Raw genomic sequence first — 18216 nt, 5'->3', positions numbered from 1 at the left:
ACGATGAAAGAATATCGATAGTGGCGATAATATCGTAACATTGAGGCAAAGTCTAACTCGACGATTTGCAATTCATATTCTTTAGAAACTTCGTTGATTTCATACCACTTAGCGCTTGTTTCTGCAAAACAGGTATAACTGCAGGTTTTTGTGCGGGAATTTGCGAACATGGCGTGATTTTTGTATCAGGAACTACCTAAGCGTGTAATAATCAAAATGTTAGTGAAGCAGCGCAGCACAAGTTTTAGGTTAGGTACTGAATTACAGTGTTATAAACACAAAAAGTATCTTTTTGTTACATATGGCAAATCATTAGTCTATGTAAAGTTATTTTTACTTTAAATGCTTGCTTCTGAACTGGAATCTACAGGTATGTAGCTTGTGATAACTAAATCGAGATATTAAATCTGAAGCAAGTTTCAACAGACTGATAGTCCTCAGAATTTCCACCACTTTGTATGTTCCACTCATTACTTCTCCCGTTGGCACTACTAATGCAAACGTGAGTCGGAAGAACAAACAAGGCGTTCTTGTATACGCATGAACAGAAGCTACTGTGCAGCTCGATAAGCAAATGGTTCTGTGATAGTGAAATGCCCGTTTACAATAATTAATGTCCTGTCTGAGATTCGATGAAAAAAAAATGTTCATCAAAACAGAAGATTGTCACAACTAAATGTTGCTGCTTTTCAGTGTCACTCAGTAGTAAAACCATGAGAAACAATTCTGAAAATATATGTTCGACTAAAATGTAAGATCTGTGTCATAAGAATAACATGAGTGAACCTTGTATACAAATAACTAACTTCAGACAGAATCAGGTCTGATTCGATTCAAACATACTGGAACTAGGTCTGCTGCTCTGTTTTACAGTCTTTGAGTATTCTAAGCGGATTTATTTGACGTTACTAGGTTAAGTATCGCCTAGTAATATTTCGGGCAGACCCTCCCCCTCCTTCTTCACGTAGTAGTGTCCACGTGTAGCCGGACTTGTTCTTAAACTACTACTTGTTTTCGTCATTATGGCATTTCGTTTCTTCATTAATACCTTGTTCGATCTGATGAATTATTTACTTGTCACTCACTTTTTATAGTGCTTCATTTACGAATTATATTACAGTTACTGATAGATATTTCAGTGCAACATAGACACAAGAGGATGCATCTAAATCAGTCACTATTCACCTTAATTTTAATATATGCGTTGTATTCTTTAATGTTTACGAAAAGATGTCACCTTAATTGTATTGTACCTACCATTCGTTTTGTATAAAATTTGGATATTTCTAATGTTTTATATAAACTCTATGATTATAAAAGTCTATCATATCTTTTAACGTAATCCAAGGATCACACATTTCTTACTTTTTATAAATGTCTTTGTTTTACCTCACAATATAATATCCTATGTTTTATTTTGCTCATTGAACAATAGCATCTCACTTCTTTGTTTAAAGCTTAGTATTAACTATGGATGATTTGAACATAACATAATTTCAGACATTCCCCATCCATTGTTAAATGTCATTAAAACTACGTCCCGAGAACTTGTATCTATCCTCTTATTTAGGTCTCAAACAATAAATAAGATACTATTCAAAACTGTAGTTGCTTTGTATAATGTTTTGTTTCCTTTTTTATATATGTAGTTTAGCTTAAAATAATAAATTCAAAACATTTATTTTTGTTTAAGAAGAAGTTAGAGTTTAAACAAATATGATTAATATTAACTCAATAATTATAATATAATAAGTGTAAATAACTATTGTTCTGTTGTTAATTTTGAAGAAAATTACAAGTTTATTGTTAAATTACTTCTTTCACGACATATTATTCCATGAAAGTAATGTTCACGGCAACTCTAATATAATGTCTAATAAAAAAAATAGTAAAATTGTAGCCTATTTATAGAATTATACGATTAATTACTTACTATGTTCATTTTAAATTGCGTTGTTTCGACAAATTTATCATCTGTATTGAGTTTTTAGGTTTTTATAGTCTGTTTGGATTTTAACAGGATATATTCTGAAGTACTTCTATATCCATACTAGCGCAATAGTGACAATAACCTGCTATCTCTTGCCCGCTACACTACGATATTTAACCTAAGTAAGTATTTTACCTACGAAGTATGTTAAGTCAGGTAAAGGACGGAACGGGTACTTGTGTTTTATATATATTTTATATGATCTTATGGCCTAAATTAATATGATTTTTCGGACTAAGAGTTTTGAGTTTCTAGAACTTTTGAATCGGGAGATCGCACAGACAGTCAGATAGACAACGATACTAATTTAAGAACGACCTTAATGATACCAAGGTGTATTAGATTTATGGTATCGTAAAGAACATATTCTGTTATTTAAGGAATTTGGCTGATGAAATTACGGTAAATTTTGAGAAAGTAATTGTTTATTATGATACAAAACACGCCGAGTTTGGATTTCATTTAGCTACAGTCTCGTGCATTTCCTTATTATACGATAGTCTAGTATACAGGCGGTGGGGAAGGCCATTCCAGCCAAATGTTAACAGTACATTCTTATTAATAGAAAGTATTCCAACATTTATCCTTCATGTTTCAACCCAGTATTAATTATGACCAACACATTTCCCTTTTTAGATGATACAAGAGTGTAGCGTATATTCAGTGATAAATAGTGGAGTTGGAGCAACGAAACGTAACCAAACAAAACCCCTGGCTGCGTTGCAAACTCTTATTGTCTGAACACAAAAACAGTTAAGCTGTCTTCGCGACTTTTCCTTTAAAAATATAACACGGTCGATTTAACATTTAATTTTGTATAACGTCCCCGTTCTTTCAAAAACTTGTTTGTTACATAACAAAACACATCTGAAACAGAACTTTTCTGAGTTAGTTTTTATTTTCGCAAACTAGAAATACAAAATACTCTTCCCAGTCGATCTTACTATAAACCCAATTTACGAATCAGTAAGCTGTCCAATAATTATGGTCTGAAAATATATTATTTACGAGTATATCTTTGAACTGACTTGGTAAATTTGTAATTGTACCAAATTATTTTAATAAACGCGATTGACTTGTTTTTAGTTTTTTTTTTTTTTTTTTTTTTTTTTGGACATTCTTTACTTTAAACATCAAAACTAATAATAAACCAAAAGTTTATAACCTATGAGTTGTTTCAACAGAGTCTAATCGCCAAGCAGTTAGATTTTTCTCAGTCTCAATCATGTCAATAAATAAAGGCGCAAGACTTTATATATGTAAAATTTTACGTATAAGTTAAACCACATAACTCACAACCATGTTTTTCTATCCTTGGTAACTCCAAGGGCAAGGGACTCAAATCTACCCCTCCCCCTTAAGTCAGATTTATTCTATTTATTGAATGTATACAGTTGAAAAAGTTATGACTAAAGGTATTAAACAAATTTCAAGCAAATGTTTAAAAATCATGAATTGCTTTGCTTTAATGGGAAGCATTCATTAATAAAGCCGTTGCGTTTAAAACCATATTTATAACAATTGTGTTTAACTGTAAAGGTTTATGTCTGTCAAATTACTAAAAAATTAGCGATATAAGTAAGTTCAGCTTGCTTGGACACAGTAATACGCAAGTAGTAGCGACAATTATAACTTCAACTGTGAAACATTTCACTGTCCTATCGATTCGCAAACGTTTACTCTTTCAAAACATAAACTGTCTCCTTAATAACCTATGTGTTTTAATAACAACAGATGATTTTAGCATGGTGACTGCGGTAATCACCCTAGGCCCTTTGCACTTTACACGATTCTGCCCGTCCGGACGGTAATTTTTCTTAGTTGACTGTTGAAGTGCAGGAGACTTTTCAGATTGTACGGCTACAACACCGGGACAATTTGTATCCGTGTTGTAACCGTACAGTGCCACTGGAGACACACAGTAGCCGTGTCGTCCTCCCAGCTCAGTGGCCTATGTGACCAAATGCACGCTTTCACGCTAGACGATTTTAGTAATCCGGGCGCTGTAACTTGCAGTGAGCATTCAGTCTGATTTTAGGTTGCGCTTTGGCGGTGTCTTTCAGTTTGTGCGTTTCAGTGGATTATATAAATGTTATGGAAGGAATTGACGGGAAATTTGTATAAAGCTGTGTTATAGGACAAAGCTTAAGATATGTACTCAACCCAGAATTTAAAAGCATGAGCGAGACAGAAAAATTCATTTTATATGTACTATTTACTGAACAAAGTTAATATATTGTTTAGTAAATATTCTACAGTGCAATTCATCAAAAGGAACAACTGACATACGACTTTTTTTTAACTTTCGGTCGTCATTTCTCAGGTCTTTAAGTAATACGTAAAAGGTCCCGACTTCCTCACGCCTCTGATAAGCCTAATATCACGATTAGAGGAACCCAGAGCCGATTGCCCCTTTTTTCTTTTCCGATGATACAGTAGTAGCCATAATGCTATAACTTGCTCATGACCCATATTAACAAGACCGCATAAGAGTTGTTTTCGATTTGTTTGATTAAATTTTCCCCGTCCGGGCGGAATCGTGCTGAGGAATATCAACAGACCACGATTTAAAACCGTCCGCGTTTTCCCCGGACGGGCAGAATCGTGCTGAGGAATATCAACAGACCACGATTTAAAACCGTCCGCGTTTTCTCCGGACGGGCAGAATCGTGCTGAGGAATATCAACAGACCACGATTTAAAACCGTCCGCGTTTTCTCCGAACGGGCAGAATCGTGCTGAGGAATATCAACAGACCACGATTTAAAACCATCCGCGTTTTCTCCGGGCGGGAAGAATCGTGTAATGTGCAAAGGTCCTATGACTACACTAACCGGGAATATCAATCTTGAACAGTATAGGTCTAACCTAGAAGATTTAACATTTTTATTGATATTCTTTACTTTCCCAGAAATACATTACTACCTTAGAATGACCAGTGTTTCCAAAGCATTCTATTTGTTGCCCTCATATAACATTTGTTCTACTCTTCTTTGCACAACATTTGTGCTGATAAGAATATAAGAAATGCTTTAACAGTATTTCTATTAATTCATATATCAGTGAATTGCTCTATAATAAAAATCAAATTAATCAATAATGCAAAGAGATATATCTATTGTAAATGTATAATTTAGTTTGTGCTGTAAGAGTAGTCTTGTAATAATTTTTATTTGCATGATTATTTACTTCTAACCACTTATAAATCATGTTACAACATCTCGTTACATGTTGTCAAGGATCACCGAAATATGGAAAGTAGGGACTTTTGAGCTAAGATGTGTACAAAAGATCAGAATTTAACTTTGCCCTAAGAACTTTATGCGTAATAAAACTTTTCTTCCGTAATTTAGCAAGGTTAGAACATATTCAATATAAAAGTGGGTATATTGATAGAATTAAATATTTATTAGTAAGCTATAATCTCATACTGAAATATTACAATTAAGGATTCACTCACCGCAGCGCTCAAGTCGTAAACAAAGATGATAGGCTAGGAGATACCTAATCTAACCTAGGTTAGGTTAGGCTAGGTATCTCTTAGCCTCTCATACTAATAATGTCCTTACCAATCGAGTGATATTTATCGTATTGAACGTAGGTACAGCTAAATCTATGCTTCCCATTAACCAGGTTTCCTCGTATTCCATAAATCCGATACTAAAATTTACATTTTACTGTCTCTTAAATGGACTTTTTGTCACATAATTGCTTTTACAACGAATTAAAAATAGCACGAATATTTTGTTAATCAAGTTAAATTTACATAACATAACAATAGCACAGTATTCGACTAAGGCACAATTTTCCGACGGCTTACATGCTGTCTATTTATATTGGCTCGTGCCTGACTTAAGTGTGCCGTACAAAGAACTCTGCTGGCTGACCCCCGATATCGCGCTTCTCTTAATAATAATAATAAATATACGAGATTCGACTGTATGTTGTCATGAAGTACCCTTTCATCACGGTATGTTGTATCGTTGATTTACTCTATTGTGATATAATTGCAGACGTGTGTGGTTTCAGTTGCCCTTAATACTTTTTTACGTCTAATGACAGATTCGCTTAGTAACAGTAAGAAAATTAAATTCCGACTATATAAACAGGGATGAGAATAAATAGCAATAATTTTTAAAATGAAAGATAGACAACGAAATCAGGAGAGAATTAACTGAATAGAAATATATTAATTTTCACTCCATAATTGGCACTCCATTCCTCTATATGTATTTTTATATGGATGTTTTGTGAATGTTGAATTTAGCTACTGTTCAACTTCCTCTTAGTGCAGCATTTGGAATCTAACTTCAATCACAGACTTCAAATGCTCCACTAAGAAGAATGTGAACTAGAGCTAAATATTCACATTGAATCCCTCCCCATCATAACTACGATATGTGTGGAAAACTCGGTTGCTTCGTCGTACTTAGAGATCGTGGTCTAATACATGCTAAGTGCACTCAATTGTGCACCTGATGAGACAATAAGAATATCTCTTCACCTAGATTACGTTATATTTTGTAGTCTAGGTTTTTTTATATCAAAACTATGTGCAGATTTCATTTAGAGTTTCTTCGTTTCCGGCTTTTTTGGATCTATTTAGACAATTATGACTCTCAGATTCCAGGAGTCAAGTCTGTGACAGCGTCATATTTCAGACGCTGGACTAAGGGGAAGGTGAACTGGAGCTAAATTCAACATTCACCTTGAATAATTCCTTCCCACCATAGTGGATATTATGGATATTTTATTCGAAACAAAAATTAAGCATTTAAATAATTGTTAACTATGAATTTGTCTTTAAATGTAATGCACTGCAGATTTTAGCGTAAATTATGCTACGAGCTCTATATTCCAGATACAGGTCCACCTTACAACTTCCAACCACAATATCTGATATTATTTCAGTTCTACTGGCATACTATCATTGGCTGAACGTTAGTGGAGTGTAACACTGAAGGGTTGGGCAAAATTGCTCTCCTTTCTCTCTTCCACAAAATATCTTGAGGACTAAATGAGATCCAAACTTTACATTTTGCAGAAGTTTCAGTTACATTTTGGCAAGATGGCGTTCGAGTATGATTCGTGTCTGCCCATTTGCTGTATCTGAGCGTTAGCGTAGCGAACTCTTATCACTCAATGGATACATCATGCACGAATTGATCTATAGCCTTGAATTCTTTAGCATGAAGCTTCATTGCTATGCAGGAAAGATCGATTTGGATGATGTTGCATGTCTCCCATAGGATGTGGCATTAGCGGAGCTCAACTTTCCATAGAATGTCTCAAGAATGGATTGAACTATAGACTTGAAATTTTACATATTTTGCTATCCTTCAAGGGGCTGACGCATTCTTCTGTCTGTTTTGCGCAAGATATTGTAAGAAAAAAATTGGCTAGAGGCTTAATATTTGTAATGAAACTGAACAAAGCGTGTTACGTGACATATGGTCTGACACAATCCTGCTTTGTATTATTTTAAAGTTATATAGTAGTGCACTCCCATAAACTATCTCAGAAAGCATATTTTCACTGATAAAGTAGTTGCATTAGAGTCAGTTGATTCTAAAACAGGTATACTGATAATACTAATTGAGATATCAGGTATTCAATTTTTGTTTTAAATATTCATATACCTCTGGTTAAAGTATATTTGCTTCAATAATCTCATTTATGAAGGTCTTTCTTCAACTCAATATTATAGTTAACTGTAATATCCTCATGATCTGTTTGCGTAGGTGAATAGCAATGGGCTGCTGTCATTTCTGACGGAGATCCCAATGTTCTTCAGCATTCAGTTTCCACTCAACTACCCTATCATCGCGCCTTTGTACGCCAACGTGGACACTAGTGGTCACGGGCATATCTACTACCGTGAGACGCAGGATCCAGACTTACTCAAGCGGTTCAACCACAGGGTGCAACACTTCTACCCCAACCTTCAGGCTCCGTTTACTGCCAAGAGTCTCTTCATCGCATCTTGGTTAGAAGTCGGCTACTTTCCTTCAGGTACTGATAAGGTGAGACAAACATAACATTCAACACAGAAGCAAAGGAAATTTGTATTATTTTTCAGGTGATGAGGAGGATGTAAAAGAATATAATTTCAATATTAGCAAATTGAATATCTTCAATACTGAGTAATGTATCATTGTTTTTTACTACTTTATGGATATTTACTCATCCTGCATTATATTTATATTTTATTGATTTTTAAAATTGGATTGTAAATCTTAATGACAAATCTAAATTGTAATATTACTCCCGTTATTACAACTCTACTACGTAGTTAAGTTGCGGTTAACTTTCAAACTCGGTACCTATACTTTTTTTCTGAGAATAGTACTTATTCTAGATATTTTCTAGATTATTTTCTACTAATTAATTATAAACCCAAAAGCATTGCAGGTTTAATTTCTTCAGATCCATCTTCTTAATCATTTGTATTGTAAGATGTTAGATTTTATATTTATAAATAACTAAATGGCCTGTACCGGGGGTTACCAAATGGCAGATCGCAATCCGCATCTGAACCGCCAACCTTATTTGTACGGACCTTGTGTTACCAATTCCAAATATTTTACATATGTACTTGAGTACGTTATTTGATTTTTCCCGCGCTTTTTCTTTCCTACCGTCGTCGATTCGCCAAAGGATCGGTGCGAAGCGCAGAGCGCAGGTCGTCAGCGTTTGCGCGGCTGGTCCTGTACGCCCATTCACGAAACATTGACCTCACCTACGCGCTGTAATTTATTTAAAAGAACTGAACTACCAGAAATCATTTTTTTATATATAAATTTACTTGAGATCAAAACCGTCTTTTATTATTAATATTGTTTTCGTACCACTTTTTTCTCCTAACAATATTTACAACTCTGTAAATTAGGCATTATTTATAATCAACAAATAAATCATTTATAATCTATAGTAACTGTTTTAAAGTGCAGAATCACGGAAAACATTAAATGTTCAAAATTTTTAAAACAAAAATATTATTCCATTGAAAATAATTGGAAAACACTTATGATATTCCAATTTTGATTCCAAGTTCTTCGCTTCCGCTCATGTCCCCACTGTCAGAGTAAGAATAATGATCCTCGACCATGCTGGATATTTTCTCTTCTACAATTTTCTCAACTTATACCAGCAGGATAGAATTAAGTGGGGGTTGATAGGGGAGTAGTCTTAAAATAGTATGGTCATCTATCTGTACAGTCCCATTCAATAGGTAGCAGTATAATCTATGTTTATGTAGGCCCTATATCATAATTTTAAAGTTGAAAAAGCACCAAATTCAAAAAGCAAAAAACCAGGCCTTAAAGATTGGCTTGGAAAAAATATCAAAGTGATAACATGTTTGGCCCAGAACTTTACAGATTATGTAATTTTTCTCATTAATACTGTAAAAACCCCCATGGTACTTCCTTTTGTTTATAAAGTTTGTTTATTATTTAGTAAAATAATGTTCCAAAACCCATTTGTTTCATTTATTCATTGATATTGTACCTACAAATATTTAAATAGTAAAATTAGTTTATTATTTCAGTTATTAAGCTTATAGGGAGTATTTTATATCCCATTGCGGTTATGTTATTTTTAAAAAAGGACTCTTAATAAAAGTAATTGGTGTCCCCTGGCCTATACCATAAAATATAGAATTCGTTTATTGATCACAAAGCTAAAAAAAAGCTATGTTTATGAACACAGTAAATTAATTCTATCAGTTTTCAAGAACAGTTGCATATTGATGAATGTTATAGGTAACCACAGATAACCATCACTATTACTGGGCTGTGTTTACAGTATGAGCTTTTTTGATATGAATTATAATGTGCTTAATTAATTAGTTAAACATTGGAACAAAGAGATCAAGAATTCATTCTATATTCTTGAATCTTTAGAAAAACAGATTTAAAAACGCAACAACATTAAATTGAATGAAACATACGATTTTAATAAACATATTGGTCATGTTGTTTCTCTTAAACTAGTCAAGATGAAAAAACCAGTGTTTCATAAGCATCGACTTGGCCCTTATTCACTTAGAGAAGTAGTTGACGCTGAACTAGACAAATTGAAGACAGAAGGTATCATAGAAAAATAGACTATTCTCAGTGGGGAACACCCATGTTGTCATACCTAAGCCTAAGGGTCAGATCACAATTTGTGTTGACTTTAGGGTTACTGGGAATCTTCAGGTGCTAGATCCAAGATACCCAACACCGAAGATACACATGGTTCTAATAAAAATAATGAAATTGATACATAAAATACTTATACGATGTCAGAAGATCAAAATCATTACTTTAAATATATGATAGTAAATAATGATCAAAAGAGTAAAGTTATTAATTTTACAGTTTTAGATCAGTACATTATAAAATAATCTTATGTTCTTTTCTCTTTCCCAAGGACATAGCCAGCGAGGGACAATATTTGGGTCGGGACAATATTTGGGTCGGTGGCTTGTTATTATTACCCCCTTGTAGGGGTCCAAGAGGTCTGGATTTCCCTCCCAAATTTTCAACTTTTCAATTACTTTTTTAGTAAACGATTCTTATTATTTAAATACTTCAGTATTACTGACATGTGCTGTTGAAAGATTGTTCTCAACAAAGAAACGGGTCAAGAACTTTTTAAGGAATAAAATTGGGCATTACTCTCTGTCCACTATGGGAAAATATCAGTTATCTGGACCCCCGAACATTTTTTGCTGGCTACGTTCTTGTTCTTTTCCAATGCTTTTTTTATAATTCATGTAAAATCAATCTTTTGGTAAATTTATTTTAGAAAAAACAAACCTTTTTTTAACTCAGTATAAGTTAAAAACAGCTTATTTCGTATCATATTTTTTAAACCTGAAAATACTGACTTTTTTATGTTTCCTGTAGGTAAATACATTCCAGGCCGTGATAGGCAGTGATGGATCCGAGTCATTTGTGGAATTGCTGTATCGGCCAGGTGGAGTACAGTGGGTCCAGGGTCGAGGTTCATCTGACAGACTGCCAGATGCCAGGGCTCAGGCGGGTTTTGTGGCAGAGGATGGTCGCCTCTACACTCTCAGGGGCAGTGGCACTGATCAGATACAGAACCTTGACAGGTATATTTATAGTCTTGTGCTTATTTTTCTTTTATATCATTTGGGAGATTTCTAGAACCTTTAGTGCAGCTCCATATCTCCAGAAACACCTTGAATTATTAATTCAAAATGTTATTTCCACAATGTCAACAATGTGCAGGTAAAATTGTAGTATGGGATGGAAACAGGATAGGATCAAGGTATAATGGGAAGTGTCCTGCTATCGACAATACTCACCCTTTTTACTTTACACAACTACCACATGTAAGATGTAGGTAAAACTACCTTAGTCCATTCTACTCATCAAACCAGTGGTGTTCTTGTTCCATCTTCAGTATGGCTGCCTCAAAGAACAATAATGACGATGAAAGAATAGTAATGAGTTCCCTAAGCAGCTATGATGTGATATAAATATAGAACTTCATCTACAGACATTCAAAATTTGGATAGTGCTTTAGCACAGATTCCTGTAGTGCAATTCCTTAAATATGCTAGATATTTTGGTCATCTTACTTTTTTGGTCAAAATAATTAGCTTAAATGCATTCACTGAATGTTTTTTAATGTTAGAATTTGATTTTTCACATAGACCAAGATGAGAAAACCCCTCATTGCGCTTAGTCCTGATAGGACCTTTGTGGTAAGATTAGGGGTAGAATCTCCCTCCTGACCGAGGAGGGATAACAAGGACAATCTCATTCATGTCACTCTGGAAGAAGGGAGGGCTACCTCTGTTCCAGCCTCTTCCAGTCAAAGCAGGAAGGGGAAGCCATATCTCTTCATGTTTAGGCCTTAAAATTCTTCAACATAACTGGAGCCCCATCCTTCGCAGCCAACTAGTGTACCACTTTTTATGCTGTTATTTTGACATTTGCGGTTAGTTATATGCCACTTATGGACATCCACTAGGTTAGTTTTTATTATACCTGGTATAGGTTCCACTGGCGGGTATAAGTCACCCAGAATTGACCCCTCCTGGAGGTGGTGTTCAATATGTCTTACAAAGATATCACTCCAATCTGAATTCAATCTTCAGGATCTACAGAAAAGGCATTGAGTTGGCAATGTGTTTATTCGTAAACAATGCATTCCTGGACAGCCCTGAAATATGTGATGCAGTGGATATCGTAGTGCCTGTACGGACTAGATGTGGGATCTATTTAGTAGAAACCATCATGCCAGATGTAATAAATAAACTTTTTTGTCTAATGGCAAAGTTGCTATAACTGGCTAACTCTGTGTGTTGAGAAGTAGATTGATTTGTTACAGTGGTGTCAATGCATTCAGAAGATGTTATCTTCACTGCATACATCGGAACCAATGATGCTGCCTTCCTTGTCTTCATTATCTTCTCTCAAACATGCCATTTATTATTTCGTTGTGTGCAATTATTTTTCATTCAATTTAATATTATATAAATAACAATGTTAAATAATGATTCGCTATAAGATGTGAACTAAAATAAAATAACACTTTACTTTATAGACAGAACCAATCCCATCAATTACATTTAGTTGTTCATGCTGTGTGAATCACTCAATGCAAGAAAACTACTCAGTTACATTGAGATCATCTCTTTAACAGACCGTATCATACACTTCTCACTTCACTCAGAGAAATAAGCTGCTGTAATATCTGGATATGGTGACTTGTGCAACTGTAACTGTAATAAGAGATTGTAGGATCTGTAAATATCTTGATCTTCTTAACAGTATCAGCAGTATAAGACACAATACATTGTATTCTCAAATTATGAGCGAGTCCATGCTATGCCACTACAATCTAGAATTTCCGAAAAAAATTTAGAGGCACCTCTGGAAATACAACTCAACAAAAAAAACAGCATCAACAATAATAGATTACCCGTACAATATACTACTGACCTCTCATATGCTGTGTATCTGATACGCACTTTCAAAAAAGGTTTGGCATCCCTAAATTTGCAAAAATGTTGGCAACAGCATAAACTGTATCTCTGTTAAATGCCTTCATGAGATTTACTGATATAATGTGAAAGTGATAACACAATATTCAGGACTGTGACATTCTTAGAGTTATTGTTTTTATTGTGACATACATGACTATTTTACATCTACAGGTAAGATGAGGTGTGAAAAATAAACTAAGTGGTAGTATTATTAGAAAATATGATAGAATCAAATTATAATAGAATGTATATATTGGATTCATGGAGATTGACATGTGTTGCTTAATTTTTAGTATGTGTTTATACACACAAAAGAGATGTTTTATCAAGTTCAAGTTCAAAAAATGTTTATTTATTTAAGAATTTACATATATTTATTACATTTCATATGCCAACATGGCACATGCAAAATGAAAATCAGTGTCAATTCACACATTTTATCCTAGAATCAAATTATTTAAGCACTTACACTTTTCTATCTATTTTGCTTAGTTTGTATCAGCAGTAATTAAGTATATGTGATAAAGCATATTTAGCATGCATATACCATGCCATGTGATAAAACATATTACTATTTTTAGTCAAAAGAGAAATCTTCAAGTTGTTCTCCAAAGAATGTTGACATGTTAGAATTTTTAAATGTGATTATATTAAACTAAAACTAAGTAACTTTTTTCATAGTTAATGCTATAATATTATTGGACACAATGTGATTCAGTCTGGAGAAATTTAATGCAAACAAAGCTTTTGCAAAAAAGCACTTCTTTCGTATGTTTGATTTTACAAGATATCTAACTAGGCTAATACTAGTATTTTTTTATAAACTAACAAATCTTCTATTTTCTTGAGATTTTCATTATTTAACTATTACAACAAAACATCTAATGTGTGTGGACAAGAAATGTTATCTGTAACAGTAAGTAAATAAAATTATGTTGAATACCACTATAATGTTGATTCTATAAAGCCACTAAAAAAAGATCAACCAAGAAACTAAATTCAGTGATTTATGACGGTTGTGGTGGCTTTACAGTTTGGATATTAATTTAAACCGCTTGTTATAGTCTGGTTACCAGTGCCGCATTTCCCTATAGGCCCACTAGGCCCAGGCCTAGGGCGCAAAATTTTAGGGGGCGCATAAATTTTAAAGTACACAAAAGAAAAAAGTTGCGGCGGCGGGTGGTGTTGGCGCTCGGCGGGGTGCCAAGGTCAACTAGGTCCGGGGTGCGACGTTGACTCATTCATTGGTTCATTGCTTTTATTTATTCAAAACACTCCTATATATATAATATATATATATATATATATATATATATATATATATATATATCAATATGTATTCTCTTCATGTAGAAATAAAAAACCAAATATTGGTAAACTCTTTTTATAAATTTTCGTATGTCAGCATACTTCTTCAGATAACAGTGTATAAATATTTACAAAATTAAATAATGAAACTAACTAAATACAAACAAGAAAATGAACTGAAATAGAATAATAAACAGGCGAAAAATACCTCACAGCTGATGTTTCATCACAAATACCAGAGAGTAAAAAATTTAAGAAATTAACGAATGTTCAAACCTAAAGGAATATTTGACCTTAAAACAAGTTGATGAGCAGTTTCGCTCCTTCTCAAATTAAACCTATTTACATTTTCGTTGGCATGCAATGGAACATTATTGATGCCTTTTAATTTGTAACATTTTTCAATTTTGTCCTGATTATGTTCTCTGGAATGTACAGCGAGGGGCTTGTCATCTCCATGAACAATACTGTAACGGTGACCTGTCATTCTGATACGATGAGGGTTAGAGGTTTGGCCGATATATTGTTTATTACAAAAATTACAATTTAGCTGATATATTATATTATTTGAATTACAATCAATTGTTCCTTTAATTGGATATATATATATATATACTATTGTAATTATCTTTCATCAAAATTACGTAATTAAGAAGTTTACTGGATTTCTACGTCAGCGTAATCAGAGTCCTCTGGGGGGGGGGGGCGCTTTTTGGTCTGTAGGCCTAGGGGCGCCGAATTTGTAAATGCGGCCCTGCTGGTTACTGTAAACTTTAGAATCCCAAAGTTGCCAGGGAACTTTCTTTGGTAGCAAAAAAGTACCACATTAGTGTTCATTTGAATTTTTGAATTGAATTATTTTTACCCCGCATTGCCCAGCCATGTTCAGTACAAAAATAAATGTTTAAAACCTACTTGATAATAACTATATTAACTTTTAATTGGAACAGAGATTTTTTGTTAAGGTCAATTTTGCTAGCCTCTATGATGTTCTGTAGGTGGAGTAACACTGACGAGCCAGGGGTGTGGTTATTCAGGGTGGGAAACACAGGATCCTCCGGTAACGTGGAGCCTCCTCAAGCTGACAACGGAGAGAGTGGTAAGCTTTTACACTTATATTTATGACATTCATTTCAATACAGTTTTAACTTTGTATAAATTAAATTTGTGTTGTACTTGAGTATAATCAGAAAAATAAGTCAGTACATTAATGTATGTTAGTTATAAAAATAAATGGATTCCTTAGTAGTACATTTTGTATGAGTTTTCACAAACATGCAATGAGAGTTCCTGGCATACTTGATTGGCATATATACTACTTGAATTTCTTTATTTTATTCATTTTTGTATATATAATATTTTTTATGTGAGTTTAACATATAATTCTGTCGTATAAACATAATTTGTGTTTTTGAGGAGCAAATCTGTCAATTCAACTTGTGGAAAAGCGTTGCTGCACTGGTTGGAGTTTATTTAGTTGTACAGAATACAGATTAATGTATTCAAGAGCAACAAGTTCAGGACGGGCATCATTTACAAAATAAAGTACTAGTAATGGAAAATGTCATCATGCATTTGCAAAATCCAATAACTCAATTGATTGTGTAGACAGATTTTGACACGAGCCAGCAATGCAGTTTTCTTATTAAATTTATTCCTTTCATTAATTTGTTTGAATTCGATTGGAAGAGAATTAAACAGTCTTGTTTCAGCATACACTAAATTGTGATTTGAGTTACGACCAACCGTTCGGCCGTTATCAACCTCAAATCATTAGATTAAACAAAAAATCTCTGGAATGTCAAATATTCAAGCGTGTTGTCACCTAACCATAGGAGATGAGACAAAAAGTCATTGGAACTTTTTTGTAGTTCACTTCATTTCTGACTAACAATTCTTGTCAGATTCGAGTTAGATCTAACGGTTCGCCCGCTATCTGGCTTCTAAAAAATATCTGTAAGGGTGAAAAATGTATGAATTTCTCGAATTTTTTAGAGTATTTTTCAAGTAAAAATTCCCAGTTTTCAGACTTTTACAAAAACTGGGTTATATTGCAAAAACTACCTGCGTTTCAAATTTCAAGTTTTCAGCACTTCTAGAAGTACGTTAGAATTTGCATCTATGGATCAGTCAGTGAGTCAGTTTCACATACGGCTGTATTTACAGGGTGTAAATCGATTGAGATATCTGATACGAAATGAGGTATCAATGTACAACCTTCACCATACTTATTAAATTGCTTTTTGGATTTTTTAGGGTAAAACATATTTCACCCTCCTTTGCAAAGTAGGGGATAGAAGGAGGTAACTTTAAATTTTCAAACTGCGACCGCTACCTTGTGACATGTCATTTAAAGGTCTATTCAATGGAAACACAATCTCAGTCCGTTTGGAATATATCTAGGCGTATCAGGATTTAATTTACACAATTTATAATAGGATATATTTCATTCTGTAATATACATGAGTAAGTAGGTTTATTAAAGTAAGATTTATCTGAACAAAATTTAAAAATCAATGATTATGTGATGTGGTGAGATAAAGTCTAATTGTACAGTCTATGCCATTGGTAGGTTTTAAAGGTTTTAATACATTTAGAAGTATCCAATAGCTTTTAAATTAAAATGTTCGATTTATTTATTAACTGGTCAATTGTTGTGTCAGAGAACCTGATAGATGATAGCAGCTGCCAGACGGGTGCCATGTCTTGTCACAGCAAAGCCCAGTGCATAGACCAGGATGAAGGCTACTGCTGCGTCTGCCAGGCGGGTTACTATGGCAACGGTCGCACCTGCCTGCAGGATCAGATTCCCCTAAGGGTGAACGGTAAAGTGTCAGTGAGTCTCAACGGGGTGACAGAGCAGGAGGTGGATGTGCAAGCCTACATCGTGACTGCCGATGGTCGCTGTTACACTGCTCTTAGCCGAGTGCCCCCTGCTGCCGGTACCGATGCCCAACTGATCAGCTCCACTGCTGACATTATCGGCTGGCTCTTTGCTAAGTCCATCAACAATGCACCCAACGGATACATGCTGACAGGTCAGTATAGTTTTTTTATATTAAAAATGGTTCCCATTATTTTCAAAACACTTAGTAATAGTAATAATGCCCTCATTCCCAAATTAACTAATTTTATAGTCCCACACTAACTAGTTTGCGGTATAAGGGAGCCGTATTCTACCTAGTATCCATTAGCTTTATGAGAGAGCTTCAATCTAATTCATTCATAATACATTGTTACTTATGCAATTAAATTAAGTTGAGATAGATTGATTGATTTGATAAGGATAGTCCAATTATGATACTTGATGGCTTAGATTATTTAACTTGATACGAATATCACTTTCTTTGATTAAAATTTTATTGTTAAATAAAAATATAAATTTTCAGGGTCATATATACGTCAGGGTTGATCAGAGAGAATAAGATTTTGATAGGATTAGTAGGATTAGAAACAATGCAACATGTTGGTTCAGATAATTCACTCTTGAAACCTCTAGCAAGTCAATTCCATTGACTAAAGGCTCTCTGCTTTTGGTAGCAGCCATAATGCTGAGGACAAGCAGAAAATTAATTGTATGAAGTCAGTCGCCGTAGTAGTGCTCGTTGTTTTGCAGGAGTACGTTGAGCGTTGAGTGCCAATAGCCTTATTGGTAATGGTTAGGAACCATTTCTTTCATTCCATAAGTCATTGACTCCACTTGGAATGGATAAACAGTGTATAGAGATAAGACTGCTCTATCACTTATAATCCGTGTTTCGATCATACTAGATCTCTTCATGTAGGTGTTGATCACAGATTTCAGTGATCTATCCTACAACACAGTTGGATTACAGAAAACTTGGGGATGGTGTGAAGGCACAAGAACTTGTTACCCTAAATTGATTGAAAGTCACATATTTTTTATTTTT

The 18216-nt window shown here is 34.2% G+C and overlaps 1 protein-coding gene across 3 annotated transcripts in view; it reads left to right on the top strand.

The window, feature by feature from the left end:
- Positions 1–18216, top strand: part of LOC124356857 (nidogen) — a 71442-nt gene that overhangs the window by 19631 nt on the left and 33595 nt on the right. For all 3 annotated transcript variants that reach the window (XM_046808119.1, XM_046808122.1, XM_046808120.1), the window contains exons 2-5: positions 7731–8012; positions 10884–11092; positions 15304–15404; positions 16969–17343. In XM_046808119.1, coding sequence (XP_046664075.1) covers positions 7731–8012; positions 10884–11092; positions 15304–15404; positions 16969–17343 — 967 coding nt within the window. The remainder of the gene's footprint in view (positions 1–7730; positions 8013–10883; positions 11093–15303; positions 15405–16968; positions 17344–18216) is intronic.

This window comes from Homalodisca vitripennis, chromosome 3, assembly GCF_021130785.1.
Source record: "Homalodisca vitripennis isolate AUS2020 chromosome 3, UT_GWSS_2.1, whole genome shotgun sequence".
NCBI classification, from domain to species: Eukaryota; Metazoa; Arthropoda; class Insecta; order Hemiptera; family Cicadellidae; genus Homalodisca; species Homalodisca vitripennis.
This window is presented reverse-complemented; position numbering and strand designations above follow the sequence as displayed.